General features: G+C 48.6%; 1 protein-coding gene across 4 annotated transcripts in view; it reads right to left on the minus strand.

Annotated features, from left to right (window-relative positions):
- The window catches only part of SGSM1 (small G protein signaling modulator 1), a 59771-nt gene that overhangs the window by 19089 nt on the left and 26397 nt on the right, over positions 1 to 14285 (minus strand). For 2 of the 4 annotated variants that reach the window (XM_084819681.1, XM_084819680.1), the window contains exons 6-12: positions 13565 to 13710; positions 12123 to 12254; positions 11524 to 11648; positions 3830 to 3897; positions 3159 to 3322; positions 2288 to 2417; positions 82 to 252 (exon numbers count right to left, since the gene is read on the minus strand). In XM_084819681.1, coding sequence (XP_084675807.1) covers positions 82 to 252; positions 2288 to 2417; positions 3159 to 3322; positions 3830 to 3897; positions 11524 to 11648; positions 12123 to 12254; positions 13565 to 13710 — 936 coding nt within the window. The remainder of the gene's footprint in view (positions 1 to 81; positions 253 to 2287; positions 2418 to 3158; positions 3323 to 3829; positions 3898 to 11523; positions 11649 to 12122; positions 12255 to 13564; positions 13711 to 14285) is intronic. The other 2 variants (XM_084819678.1, XM_084819679.1) reach the window with 2 other exon arrangements.

The raw sequence follows: 14285 nt of genomic DNA on the forward strand, positions 1-14285 counted from the left end.
CCTGAATTCACAAATGCCAACACATAAGCCAAGCTGCCAAGCCAAAGCAAAACACCCTCAAAGCGCCAACAGCAACATTACGGAGGTGCCGCCTGAACCCCAACGTGGCAAGGAGGGCAAGGGTCGCCTCAGGAAGACTCAGAGGCTGCTTGGGCATCACCACGACTTTGCCTGTGGTCCGGGTCATCCAAGCCTTCTCTTCCCCGGCAGTGGCAGAAGTGGGGGGAAGACAAGATGGGCCATTAACAACAACTAAAGAGGCAGAAAAGAAAAAGGCAAAATGTGAAGAGGCAAAAAGGCATTCCATGCAGCTGCCTAAGGGAACTCTTGCAAAAGGAAACACTCAAAGGAGATTCAGAAGTTTATCAGCAACCAAACATTCCTTCTTTGCTGTAACATGTTAAGGGGTAGCGATGGAAACCAAACTAGGCTTGCATCAATGGTTCCAAACGTGAAATGTAGGATGTAACCAAAGGGAAATGCTCAGTAATACAATTTAGAATTAGAGGAAACAATCAACAAATTGTTTGTCTTTAACCTTTGCTGCTGTCACCTCTCCCTTCCTTGCCCTCATTTAGCTTGTAAGCTCCTGGGGGCAGAGGTCTTCTTTCTTTTTGGTTTTTCTTGTGTTACTCTGTAATTGCTGCGTACACTGGTGATGCTGAACACTGGTGCTGAGCACTGAACGAACAAAACACTTGGAAGCTCTGCTGAGATCAAAGTTCCCCTATCATTTCTCTCGCCAGCAATTATGTATGTAACACTCTGTTCTCCTCACACCCAGCATCAAGCAGGAAGAGGCCTTCTACCAGGTCAGATTATTTGTCCATCCAGCCTCCTCTGACTGGCAGCAGCAACTCTCCATGGCCTCGCACAGAAAAAAGTCTTTCCCAGGTAGGAATGCAGGACCTGGTGTGTACAACACAGGTGTTTGCCCACTGATCGATGGCCTTTCCTTCTCTTTGTGTGTATGTATCTGTGTCAAATCCACTGTGTTTTTGTCATCAACACTTTGGGAAAATGTGTTTCCCTCCTGATGCTTCTGCTATCTCTATGTCTACCTTCCCCAACCTTGTATGCTGTAGAATTTGGCGTTTCTTGGTGCCAAATTTTAATGGGCCAGTTTGCATGTAATTAAAGCCCACTTTTTTTTTTTAAATTGTGGATTGCTGCAAAGTGGTACATGCAAACTGATGCATGCTGTCCGCTCACCCCCACTACAAGAGAAAGTGGCTAAACAACCCATGGACCTTCCATCCATGGCTTGGTTAGCATTATGTGCTGACCAGGAACTCTGGCTTGTCTCTTCCTTGACAAGCCAGAGAAATTACTCAAGAACCATGGGCCCTTTCTCTGGCTTGTCAGGGGAGAGACAAGCCGGCATTCCTGGTTCAAATGTCACAGCAATCAACCCAGGAATGGAGCATTCCTGGGTTGTTCAGCTGCTCCTGCTTGCAGTGAGAGCGATTGGGAAGAATGCACCAGCACGCTGCCTTACGCATGACAACCCACAATTTAAAAAAAGATTGTAGGTCATTATTACATGCAAGCAAAAACAAAAATGCTCACAGAAAAGGTGATATCCTTAACCATACAAAAAGGCCACCAAACAATATAGCTTATAGGAAACTATATATATATATATATATATATATATATATGCAGGTGTGTTAACTATACAAACAATTCTCATATACAATTCAAAGCAAGGTTTTAATAAAATATTACAAATAAGGTTTGTTTATAAACAAGGTCTGTTTATAGATCATTTTAGCTTTGTTTGTAATATTTTATTAAAACCTTGCTTCAAATTGTATATGAGAATTGTTTGTATAGTTAACACACCTGCGCGTATTTATTTATTTATTTATTTATTTCATTTATTCCATTTCATTTCATTATTTCATATATGCACTATAGGTTTCCTGTAACCTATAGTGTTTGGTGGCATTGTTACATGCAAGCCAAGTCCCTGTGTTCCATCTGGATTATGCAGATCCCTGAGCACTAGAAGAGGATCTGCAGGTTGTGGAAGGATCTGGTGAACCCATTTCTGTAGCTTTGAAATTAACTCAAGGTGTTAAATATTTGGGCAATAACTTGCTTTGTTTGTTGTATGTATTGATTTGGGAGGGGTGCGCTATGGTATAATAAATATGATATACGATATTATACTCATACCTTTTTATAACACACAGTAAAATAAAAGGTTAGCCCAAGGTAAGACATTAAGTCTCACGTGAGAGCCAACTGGTTTCCCCAGTTCCTACTGAGCAAGCAAACTCACCAAACTCCGACTGCATGCCAGGATAGAGGATCCTGAACACGTAGTCCGTCGCCTCATCATCTTCCTTGTCTGACGCAGACTCTGAGGACCCTTGGGGGCTTCTCTTCTTCAGCTTTGGGAAGACCTTCCCCTTTAGGAAGCCAAACAACAAGAAAGTAGAGATCTCCGACATAACAGCCATGGGCTCAAAGCACCCACCAGGGCAGAAATCACATTTCCGCTGAAAGGTTTGTCTAATTGCAGCTGCCTCCCCTCAGTATGGCAGCTATGAAATAGCTTTCCTTATCACAATTGGTTTTCAAGACTTAAAACTCTTTAATCCAATCTTTTAAAATTATTATTCATTAAAAGGGCTGATTCCAACAGAATTGTAAAAAAATATTATGGGTGGGATTAGACTGGTTAAGGCAGCCTTCCCCAACCTAGTGCCTCCGAGATGCATCGTACCCAACAATCATCACTCCCAACCAGTATGGCCCTTCACCTAAAAATAAAGATTCCAGTCCTCATTGTTCTGAATAAAGTGCTAATTTGAATAAGAATATGGGAAGCTGCCGTATGCCGAGTCAGACGCTCGGTCCATGTATTGCTGATGCTGACTGGCAGCATCTCTCCAGGGTCTGAGGCAGCAATTTTTCCTGGAGTTGCCAGGGATTGAACCTTGGACCTTCTGCATGCTGAGCAGGGGTTCTACTGCTGAGCTACAGCCCCGTCCCCATCACGCACTCAGGCAGTGCAAAAAACAAAAGCCTGGATCTCTCAAGCACTGGTCGGATAAGACGCAGAGGAGCAGATTCATAAAAAAGCTGTCCTTCTGCCTGCCCCCTTCTGGCGCAGAAACTCACCATTTCCATGCTCTGAACATCCTTACCTTCCCCCTCTGTGACCAGAGCGGTGGGTCCAGCTGGCCATGGGGCAGGAGCCCATTCTCTAGGCAGGAGAGGAACTGCAGGAGATGACCTCCTTTGGGGAAGCGCAGTGGAGGGCGCTGGATGCCGTCTTGGCTCACCAGGACAACCGTGCCCCCGCTGTCTACTATTGGCAAGAGGGAGGAGAATGTGGAGAGAGGAGACACAGAAGGAGAGCAGAGGTGAGAAGCAGGTTGAGGCCAAAAGAACTCCCCTGGGGACCTGGACTGGCCTAAAGCATTTTGCTGCCCCCCTGCCCACAAAGTGGCTCAACCAAAGAGGCACACCCCAAGACCCCTAGCAATGCCATGGAGGAGGAGGGGGTGCAACGCTTGAGCCAGGTAAGTATCTCCTGGTGGGTCTGAGGAAGGCCCCTGCCTGAGACCCTGGAGAGACGCTGCCAGTCTGTGCAGACAATTCTGGGCTAGATGAACCGATGGTCTGACTTGGTATAAGGCAGCTTCCTAAGAGGCTATTTAAAGCAGCCCTTTGTTCAGAACATCGAGGACTGGAACCTTACTTTGTTTTTAGGGGAAGGGCCGTGAGCTAGGTGGATATGCCTGGAGGCAGGGGGAGGCAGGTGCAGCTCACCAGAACACAAGGCAGCCAACGCGCGGCCCAGCTGCCCTCTTACCCTGCTGGTGGCAGTGCAGGTAGACAATCTCCTCCAGGCGGATGGTCATGGCATAGTCCCAGTAGACGCTGCAAGAGGGAAGAACACAGGCCAGTGGGGTCAGTGTCACCCTTGCAGCCAAGCTCTGCCCTGCACAATGCCTCGAAGGGCTGCCCGTCCAATAAAGGAAGAGAAATTCAAGTGAACTCCCAGCAGACACTCAGCTAATATTGCTGTAAGGAAAAGGCCATTCACACAAGTTGCCATCCCAAATCATGCGGCAAGGAGTTCCACAGGTTCTCTTTCAGCTGTAAAACAAGTGGAAGTCATATTTTCAGCTGCTGGGCCACCAACAAGACCTGTCCCCCATTTGTCCTTTGGCAGAAAGGTGGTGTGTGTGTGTGTGTGTGTGTGTGTATATATATATATATACACACACACACACACACACACTCACATACATACATACATACATACGTAGCTGAGGAAAGAAGGGAAGCGAAAAGCAAGGGAGAAAGGGGAAGATCTATCCAACTGAATGCAGAGTTCCAGAGAATAGCAAGGAGAGACAAGAAGGCCTTCTTAAATGAACAATGCAAAGAAATCGAGGAAAACAACAGAATGGGAAAGACTAGAGATCTCTTCAAGAAAATCAGAGATCTCAAGGGAACGTTTTGTGCAAAGACAGGCATGATAAAGGACAAAGAAGGCAGGGACCTAACAGAAGCAGATGAGATTAAGAAGAGGTGGCAAGAATACACAGAAGAACTATACAGGAAAGATCTTAATGTCCCTGATAGCTATGATAGTGCGGTCACTGAACTTGAGCCGGACATCCTCGAGAGTGAAGTCAAGTGGGCCTTAGGAAGCATTACTAACAACAAAGCTAGCAGAGATGACAGTCTTCCAGCTGAGCTATTTCAAATCCTAAAAGACGATGCTGTTAAAGTGCTGCACTCAATATGCCAACAAATTTGGAACACTCCACAGTGACCACAAGACTGGAAAAGGTCAGTTTACATCCCAATTCCAAAGAAGGGCAACGCCAAAGAGTGTTCAAACTACCGTACAATTGTGCTCATATCACATGGCAGCAAGGTGATGCTCAAAATCCTACAAGCTAGGCTTCAGCAGTATGTGAACCGAGAACTACCGGAAGTACAAGCAGGGTTTCGAAGAGGCAGAGGAACTAGAGATCAAATCGCCAACATTCGCTGGATCATGGAGAAAGCAAGAGAATTCCAGAAAAACGTCTATTTCTGCTTCATTGACTACGCTAAAGCCTTTGATTGTGTGGATCACAACAAACTGTGGCAAATTCTGAAAGTGATGGGAGTACCAGACCACCTTACCTGTCTCCTGAGAAACCTGTACGAGGGTCAAGAAGCAACAGTAAGAACCAGACATGGAACAACCGATTGGTTCAAAATTGGGAAAGGAGTACGACAAGGCTGCATATTGTCACCCTGCTTATTTAACTTATATGCAGAGTACATCATGAGAAATGCTGGGTTGGATGAATCAGAGGTCGGAATTAAGATTTGTTGTTGTTGTTCAGTCGTTCAGTCGTGTCCGACTCTTCGTGACCCCATGGACCATAGCACGCCAGGCCTTCCTGTCCTGCGCTCTCTCCCGGAGCGTGCTCAAGTTCATATTCATTGCATCCGTGATGCTATCTAGCCATCTCATCCTCTGCCGTCCCCTTCTCCTTTTGCCTTCAGTCTTTCCCAGCATCAGGGTCTTTTCCAGGGAGTTTTCTCTTCGCATTAGGTGGCCAAAATATTGGAGCTTCAGCTTCATTATCTGTCCTTCCAAAGAGCAGTCAGGGTTGATTCCCTTTAGGATGGACTGATTTGACCTCCTTGCAGTCCAGGGGACTCGTAAGAGTCTTCTCCAGCACCACAGTTCGAAAGCATCAATTCTTCGGCGCTCAGCCTTCCTTATACTCCAGCTCTCACAGCCATACATTACTACTGGGAAAACCATAGCTTTGATTAGACGGACCTTTGTCGGCAAGGTGATGTCTCTGCTTCTTACTATGCTGTCTAGGTTTGCCATAGCTTTCCTCCCAAGGAGCAAGCGTCTTTTAATTTCATGGCTACAGTCACCGTCTGCGGTGATCTTGGAGCCCAAGAAAGTAAAATCTGTCACTGCTTCCATTTCTTCCCCTTCTATAAGCCAGGAAGTGATAGGGCCAGATGCCATGATCTTAGTTTTTTTAATGTTGAGTTTCAAACCAGCTTTTGCACTCTCCTCTTTCACCCTCAACAAGAGGCTCTTGAGATCCTCTTTGCTTTCTGCCATTAGGGTGGTATCGTCTGCATATCGGAGGTTGTTGATAATTCTCCCGGCAATCTTAATTCCGATCTCTGATTCATCCAACCCGGCATTTCTCATGATGTACTCTGCATATAAGTTAAATAAGCAGGGTGACAATATGCAGCCTTGTCGTACTCCTTTCCCAATTTTGAACCAATCGGTTGTTCCATGTCTGGTTCTTACTGTTGCTTCTTGACCCTCGTACAGGTTTCTCAGGAGACAGGTAAGGTGGTCTGGTACTCCCATCACTTTCAGAATTTGCCACAGTTTGTTGTGATCCACACAATCAAAGGCTTTAGCGTAGTCAATGAAGCAGAAATAGACGTTTTTCTGGAATTCTCTTGCTTTCTCCATGATGCAGCGAATGTTGGCGATTTGATCTCTAGTTCCTCTGCCTCTTCTAAACCCAGCTTGTACTTCCGGTAGTTCTCGGTTCGCATACTGCTGAAGCCTAGCTTGTAGGATTTTGAGCATCACCTTGCTGGCATGTGAAATGAGCGCAATGGTGCGGTAGTTTGAACACTCTTTGGCGTTGCCCTTCTTTGGAATTGGAATGTAAACTGACCTTTTCCAGTCTTGTGGCCACTGTTGAGTGTTCCAGATTTGTTGGCATATTGAATGCAGCACTTTAACAGCATCATCTTTTAGGATTTTAAATAGCTCGGCTGGAATACTGTCATCTCCGCTAGCTTTGTTGTTACTAATGCTTCCTAAGGCCCACTTGACTTCACTCTCTAGGATGTCCGGCTCAAGTTCAGTGACCACACTATCGTGGCTATCAGGGACATTCAAATCTTTCCTGTATAGTTCTTCTGTGTATTCTTGCCACCTCTTCTTAATCTCATCTGCTTCTGTTAGGTCCCTGCCTTCTTTGTCCTTGATCATGCCCGTCTTTGCACAAAATGTTCCCTTGAGATCTCCAATTTTCTTGAAGAGATCTCTAGTCTTTCCCATTCTGTTGTTTTCCTCGATTTCTTTGCATTGTTCATTTAAGAAGGCCTTCTTGTCTCTCCTTGCTATTCTCTGGAACTCTGCATTCAGTTGGGTATATCTTCCCCTTTCTCCCTTGCTTTTCGCTTCCCTTCTTTCGTGAGCTACTTGTAAAGCCTCATCAGACAGCCACTTGGCTTTCTTGCATTTCTTTTTCTTTGGGACGGATTTCGTTGCTGCCTCCTGAACAATGTTACGGACCTCCGTCCATAGTTCCTCAGGCACTCTGTCTATCTGGTCTAATCCCTGAAATCTATTCCTCACCTCCACTGTATATTCATCAGGGATATGATTTAGGTCATACTTGAAAGGTTTAGTGGCTTTCCCTACGTTCTTCAATTTAAGCCGAAATTTTGCAAGAAGCAGCTCATGATCTGAGCCACAGTCAGCTCCAGGTCTTGTTTTTACTGACTGTATGGAGCTTCTCCATCTTTGGCTGCAAAGGACATAATCAATCTGATTTCGATATTGACCATCTGGTGACGTCCATGTGTAGAGTCGCCTCTTGTGCTGTTGGAAAAGAGTGTTTGCTATGATCAGCATGTTCTCTTGGCAAAACTCTATTAGCTTTTGTCCTGCTTCATTTTGTACACCAAGGCCATGCCTGCCTGTTATCCCGGTGATTTCTTGACTTCCTACTTTAGCATTCCAATCCCCTATGATGAAGAGGACATCTTTTTTTGGTCTTAGTTCTAGAAGGTGTTGTAGGTCTTCATAGAACCGATCAACCTCAGCTTCTTCGGCCTCAGTGGTTGGGGCATAGACTTGAATTACTGTGATGTTGAATGGTTTGCCTTGGATTCGTACTGAGATCATTCTATCATTTTTAAGATTGTACCCCAGTACTGCTTTTCCCACCCTTTTGTTGACTATGAGTGCTACTCCATTTCTTCTAAGGGATTCTTGCCCACAATAGTAGATATGATGGTCACCTGAATTAAATTCGCCCATGCCTGTCCATTTGAGTTCGCTGACTCCCAAGATGTCGATGTTCAATCTTGCCATCTCATGTTTGACCACCTCCAGCTTACCTTGATTCATTGATCTGACATTCCAGGTTCCTAAACAATATTGTTCTTTACAGCATCGGATTTTCTTTTCACCGCCAGACACATCCACAGCTGAGTGTCCTTTCGGGTTTGGCCCAGCCGCTTCAGTCTTTCTGGCGCTACTTGGAAATACCCTCTGCTCTTCCCCAGTAGCATATTGGACACCTTCCGACCTGAGGGGCTCATCTTCCGGCGTCATCTCTTTTAGCCTTGTGATACGTTCCATGGGGTTTTCTTGGCAAGAATACTGGAGTGGGTTGCCATTTCCTTCTCCAGTGGACCACATTTTGTCAGAACTCTCCGCCATGACCTGTCCGTCTTGGGTGGCCCTGCACGGCATAGCTTATGGCTTCACTGAGTTACGCAAGCCCCTTCGCCACAACAAGGCAGTGATCCATGAAGGGGCGGAATTAAGATTGCTGGGAGAATTATCAACAACCTCCGATATGCAGACGATACCACCCTAATGGCAGAAAGCGAAGAGGATCTCAAGAGCCTCTTGTTGAGGGTGAAAGAGGAGAGTGCAAAAGCTGGTTTGAAACTCAACATTAAAAAAACGAAGATCATGGCATCTGGCCCCATCGCAGAATTGATGCGTTCGAACTGCGGTGCTGGAGAAGACTCTTAAGAGTCCCCTGGACTGCAAGGAGGTCCAATCAGTCCATCCTCAAGGAAATCTACCCTGAGTGCTCATTGGAAGGACAGATCCTGAAGCTGAAGCTGAAATATTTTGGCCACCTAATGCGAAGAGAAAACTCCCTGGAAAAGACCCTGATGCTGGGAAAGATTGAAGGCAAAAGGAGAAGGGGACGGCAGAGGATGAGATGACTAGATAGCATCACCGATGCAACGAATATGAATTTGAGCACACTCCGGGAGGGAGCAGAGGACAGGAAGGCCTGGCGTGCTCTGGTCCATGGGGTCACGAAGAGTCGGACACGACTGAACGCCTGAACAAATATATGAGCCTTGCCATGTCCCCAGCAGGGGGCGCACTGGCTCTGCAGCCCGGCTGCTCTTCTGATTTACCTGAGACACGTGCCTGGCGGAGGCACTGCACCGCTCCCTGCATGGCATCGCTGGGGATCTCGGGCGCCTGAGGCAGACCTTCCCCGCTGTTGCTCCCCAGCAACTGGCATTCAGAAGCAGGCTGCCTCCGACACTGGAGGTGACAGATGGCCATCCTGATTGGTAGCCATTCTGCCTCATCCTCTGTGAATTTGCCCAATCCCCTTTTAATGCCTCCAAATTGGTGGCAGTGATCACATCTTCTGATGGCGAATCCCGTAGTTTTAAGCGTGCGCTGTTTAGCTTCGAACCCTGCCTTATCAGGGCTCTCAGTCCTGGGAACTCTGCACGTGTTTCTGAAGAAACATGCTTACAAACCTCTATTCGGATCTTGGTGCTCAGTGCACAAATATCTGTGACACAGCCAGGGGTGTGGGGACATCTGCAGGTGGGCTGTGTGTTCTCACCCTGTCCCGTCCCCAGTTTAGCTGTAACTGGGTTGCAGGCAAACACCCGCACAGGACCACAGAGAGATGTGTGTATGTGGAGGTTGTGCAAGGTTGACCCAGTGCAAAGGAGGGGAAAGACGCCTGTCCCCTTGACAGTCCTACAGAACAGGGAAGCTCTTTCACTCCTTGATCTCAAACTGCTCCTGTCAAAACTCCTTCTGTATGGCTACAGAGGTGCCTGGGCTCACTGTCCCTTCCGTGGCATCCAGTCACCCCAACAACAGAGGAAGAGGCCCCCCAGATAGCAGGAGAGGGGCTTGAGCTACACTAGAGAACAGCCATCACCAGCCCAGTGCCCTCCATGGCTGGGAATGATGGGAGTTGCAGTCCAACATATCTGGGGAAGGCTGCTGGAGAGCGCCTCCCGTCGAGGGGTGCCAGCCCTGTTTCTGCAGCAGGCTCCTGCAACCACAAAACGTCCTCTTGGAAGAATCAGAGGATCAATTTGGATCCAGTGTAGTCCCCGACTGCTTGGCATGTTTGGGGTTAGGAAGAGGCTTCCCCAGTGGGCCAAACTCCAAGAGATTTTGCTGTGCCTTCTGGAAGACCCAGCTTGCTGGCTGGAGTGGTCTGTGGCCCTTTGCCCTGACAGATCCCCTCTGCGTGAGGTGCCTAGGTCTGGACTGGGAAGGTTGCCCTGGGCGGAGCAGGAGGGGCCGTTTTCACTCGCAGACCTAGGCGGCTCTCTGGCTCTTCCACAGTAGCATTTGCCAGCTTCAACAGCAACCCAGGGCAGGACCAGTTCAGTGGGTGTGGTCTGTGCTGCCTCTGGGGCACAGACACGCTGGCCAAAATGGCTTCCTGGTATGCCACTGATACTGAAGCATCCCCAGCCCCTGGTGCTAACAGCCTTCCCTCCTTGCTCTGCTCTGGGGTCTCATGCAGTGCTCTGCAGTCACATTCCATGCCCCAAACTGTCCCAGGATAGCTAGGCTGGGTGCAGTGAAGAGCTAAGATCCATTTCCCCCCATCCCACCCCTTCCAGCGTTGAACAGGTTAAATGAAAGCAGAAGGTCTCACTTTGTCAGTGACAACTGACTGGGCCGGGCAGTCTCCATGCACTAAAAAAATTATCAATATCAGAAACCATTTTTGTTTATGGGTGTGTTTGCCTTCTGTCACCCTTTGCACAGACTCAGAAATGTTCAGTGTGCCTGAGACTGTGCAAACACAGAGAGAAAACAGGTCCTGGCCATGACCTCCGGGGCTGAGGCAATGTTCTCTGTGTGGGAGAGAAGGAAATGCAACCACACCTGCTTAGAAAGCACCCAATACAATCAGGAGCGTGAGAACAATAGCAGGAAGGAGAAGCCCGGCCCTGAATTCCTGAGAAGGAGCGCCGGCCCGGACCAGCAGGAGCTCCTTTCCTGCCAAAGCACCGAGGACTCCGGAAGGGGGTTTCCCACGACTGTGCACTCTCGCGCCCCGCCTGCATGCATCAGCTAGTCAACCAAGGAGAATAAGCCCCGTAAATCCTTGTGATGCTGGTTCCAGAGGGGCTGGCCTTCTGTTACTTTGCTGCAGCAAAAACAACAGAGTTGTAGCACCTTAAAGACTAACAAATTCATTCTGGCAGAAGCTTCTGTAGTGGACTGGAGTCCACTTTGTGCATCTGATGAAGTGGACTGTAGGCCACAAAAGCTGATGCCCTTATAAACGTGTTATTTAGTCTTTAAGTTGCCACAAGACTCTCTGTTGTTCTAGTTCTAGAAACACTCAGAACAGGCTTTAAGTCATATATCCTTCTCACCAAAGGCCGGTTCGCACTATTGTACACATCCAGCCATCAAGTGCAAAGGAGGGGAGTGGTGAGCAAGAGGCAGGGAGGTGCCCCGCTCACCTTTTCTCATAGTCCAAATCGCCCACCGAGCCGTTCATCAGCTGGTTTGGAGTCCACTTCAGCGTCATGATGTCAGCGGTCTGGTGAAGGGACAAGTACCCAGGAATTGCCTCCATATCATCTCGCTAGGGAAAGAGGAGAAAAAGGAGAAGAAAATTACTTAAGCTGCTTCTCAATAGCTACTTGTCCAGGGTTGGGTATATTTCCAGCCATTTGCAAATCTCTTTACATTTAAAAAAAAAAACAGGTTTCTAGCCCTTATGGCCAAGGGGACAGTCTTGAAAACCTGTGACATTTCAGAAGCCCAGAAAGTTGCTGAGTGGGACTTCCAGTGTTTGAGGAGGGAAGGGGGACCTTTGACATCTCAGCAGTTCCCTCACTTCTCCTTGTAGCTAGCAAAAGAGTAAGTTATATGTCACTGCAAAAAAAATTACAAAACAGATTTCTAGAACTTGCTTATTGTGCCAGATAGTACTAGATTTGGCTTTGGGGGAGGGCAAATGATGAGCAGTCATCACTACTGGATTGGGCTTCAAAGCCACCAGTTTCTCCCACTGCGCTGGGGGCCACCCAGCGTCCCCTTCTTGCTGGCTACTCACCGGCTGCACCAAGACATTGTTCTTGCCATACAGGAGGGTGGCCCTGGAGTTCTGGTGCAGTGACTCCACGTAGTCTCTGGCCGAGAGGGACGGCCGGTCATCCATGCTGCCGCTCGAATGCCTCTTCTGGATCTAGGAGAATCCAGCAGAGAAAAACCAGGTGAGCACAGACCCCCTCTGCTGCCACGTCGGGGTCTGCATCACATTTATTTGCCTTTAAGGGTGAAATTTGGCAGCTACAGCTTCTCCGGTCTGAGCATTCTAGTGGGAGGAAGAACCAGACCAGGAATACTACCTTTTCAAAGGCAGAAACCTGTGCAGCTCTGCACTGGCTCTGAGGGATCCTTGTGTGGAGATGTTGTTTTATTACCGTCACAGACCCAGAAGTGGCATGCAACAGAACACCTTGGCTCCCCAGGAAGGACGAGATCGTACAAGAGGTCCCCTGGGCACCCTCAGTCCCCCATGCAATCATGGCAATTCATGGAATGTATGAAGATTTCCCTCCACTTCAACAAACGTAACAAAAAAGGAGAGCAACGAAGAGAGACGCAGAGGGAGAAAGGGATTAGGAATATAAGCAGCAGCTTTACACTGAGCCAGATCAAGCACTGCTCCATCTAGCTACGCATTGCCTATGGTGGGCTTCCCCAACATGGGGATGAGTGAGACTGAGATTCCCAAATTCCCAGCCAGTATGGCTATGCTGGCTGGGAGTGATGGGAGTCATAGTCCATAAGAACGTAAGAAGAGCCCTGTTGCTGGATCAGACCCAGGGCCCATCCCGTCCAGCATTCTGCTCTCACAGAGGCCAGCTAGCTGCCCATGGGAAGCCCACAAGCAGAACAGGAGCGCAACAGCCCCCTCCCGCCCAGGTTCCCCAGCAACTGGTGTACTTAGGCATACTGCCTCTGGTACTGGAGGTAGCATAGAGCCAGCAGGACTAATAGCCATTGATAGCCTTCTCCTCTAGGAATCCGTTCAAATCCCCTTTTAATGCCACCTAAGTTGGTGGCCATCACTATGTCCTGTGGTAGTGAATTCCATAGCTTAATATTCATTAGCATCACCGATGCAATGAATATGGACTTGAGCACGCTCCGGGAGAGAGCGCAGGACAGGAAGGCCTGGCGTGCTGTGGTCCATGGGGTCACGAAGAGTCGGACACGACTGAACGACTGAACAACAACAACAACAACAAGTTGGTGGCCATCACTATGTCCTGTGGTAGTGAATTCCATAGCTTGACTCTGTGCTGTGTGAAGAAATCCTTCCTTCAATCTGTCTTGAATCTCCCACCAATCAGCTCTATGAGAGGACCCCACTGGAGTCCAGTGTCCAACCCATCTGGAGGTCCCCAGGTTGCACAAGGCTGGTCTGCAGTGCACAACACAACATCAATAGCCACTGCCACCCCTGCACTGCCCCCATCCAAAACCTACACAGAGAGCCGGGCGCTTGGTGGGCGAGTCTTGGCGGCAGTGGGAGCTGTGGATCCGATGGCGCTGGACCAGCTCGTCGGCCGAGGGGTCGGTCCAGAAGTGGTCGGCGGTCTTCATCTTGGTATACTCCAGCGCACAAGGCCCCACTGTACGGGGAGGCAGAATGCAGGTTGGCGGTGGGGAGGGAAGGAGACCGGCTTCACAGGCTGGCCTTTCTGGGCCTTGGCCCACTTGCATTCACGCCCCCAACTCACACACAAGCTCCATGCCCCTGCTTCAGTCCAGCACAATCAGTGGTGGAATTAACTTCCTGGAAGAGCAGAATTCAAGAGGTTCTAAACCAGATGGGGAAATCCTCGGAATGTGGGAGTACCCCTGTGACCCCCCCCCGACCCAACCCTTGAGGGCCTGGGGGAGCAGGCTATGGCTCACCCTCTCAACCATTTCCCCAATAGCAGCCCCATTAAGGGAGCAGAAAGCAACAGAGGTGGACATTTCCACAGCCCCCCTCCCCACACAATGATCTTTGGGGGGACCTAGGTGTTGCCTGGGGCTTAGGGTGACACATCTTTAGTTCAGGGGTCAGCAATGCAAAACACGCAGGCTGCCTCCAGCCCATCCATATTTTTCCACGGACCACAAGTGAGTCAAGCAACTCTAGAAGAATGAATGATGGCAGCCTGCTAGTGTCCCATCCCCTGCGGTCACTGCCAGTACCTAC

This window comes from Heloderma suspectum, chromosome 13 (genome assembly GCF_057233095.1).
Source record: "Heloderma suspectum isolate Gila_16-S chromosome 13, 16-S_ref, whole genome shotgun sequence".
In the NCBI taxonomy this organism is placed as follows: domain Eukaryota; kingdom Metazoa; phylum Chordata; class Lepidosauria; order Squamata; family Helodermatidae; genus Heloderma; species Heloderma suspectum.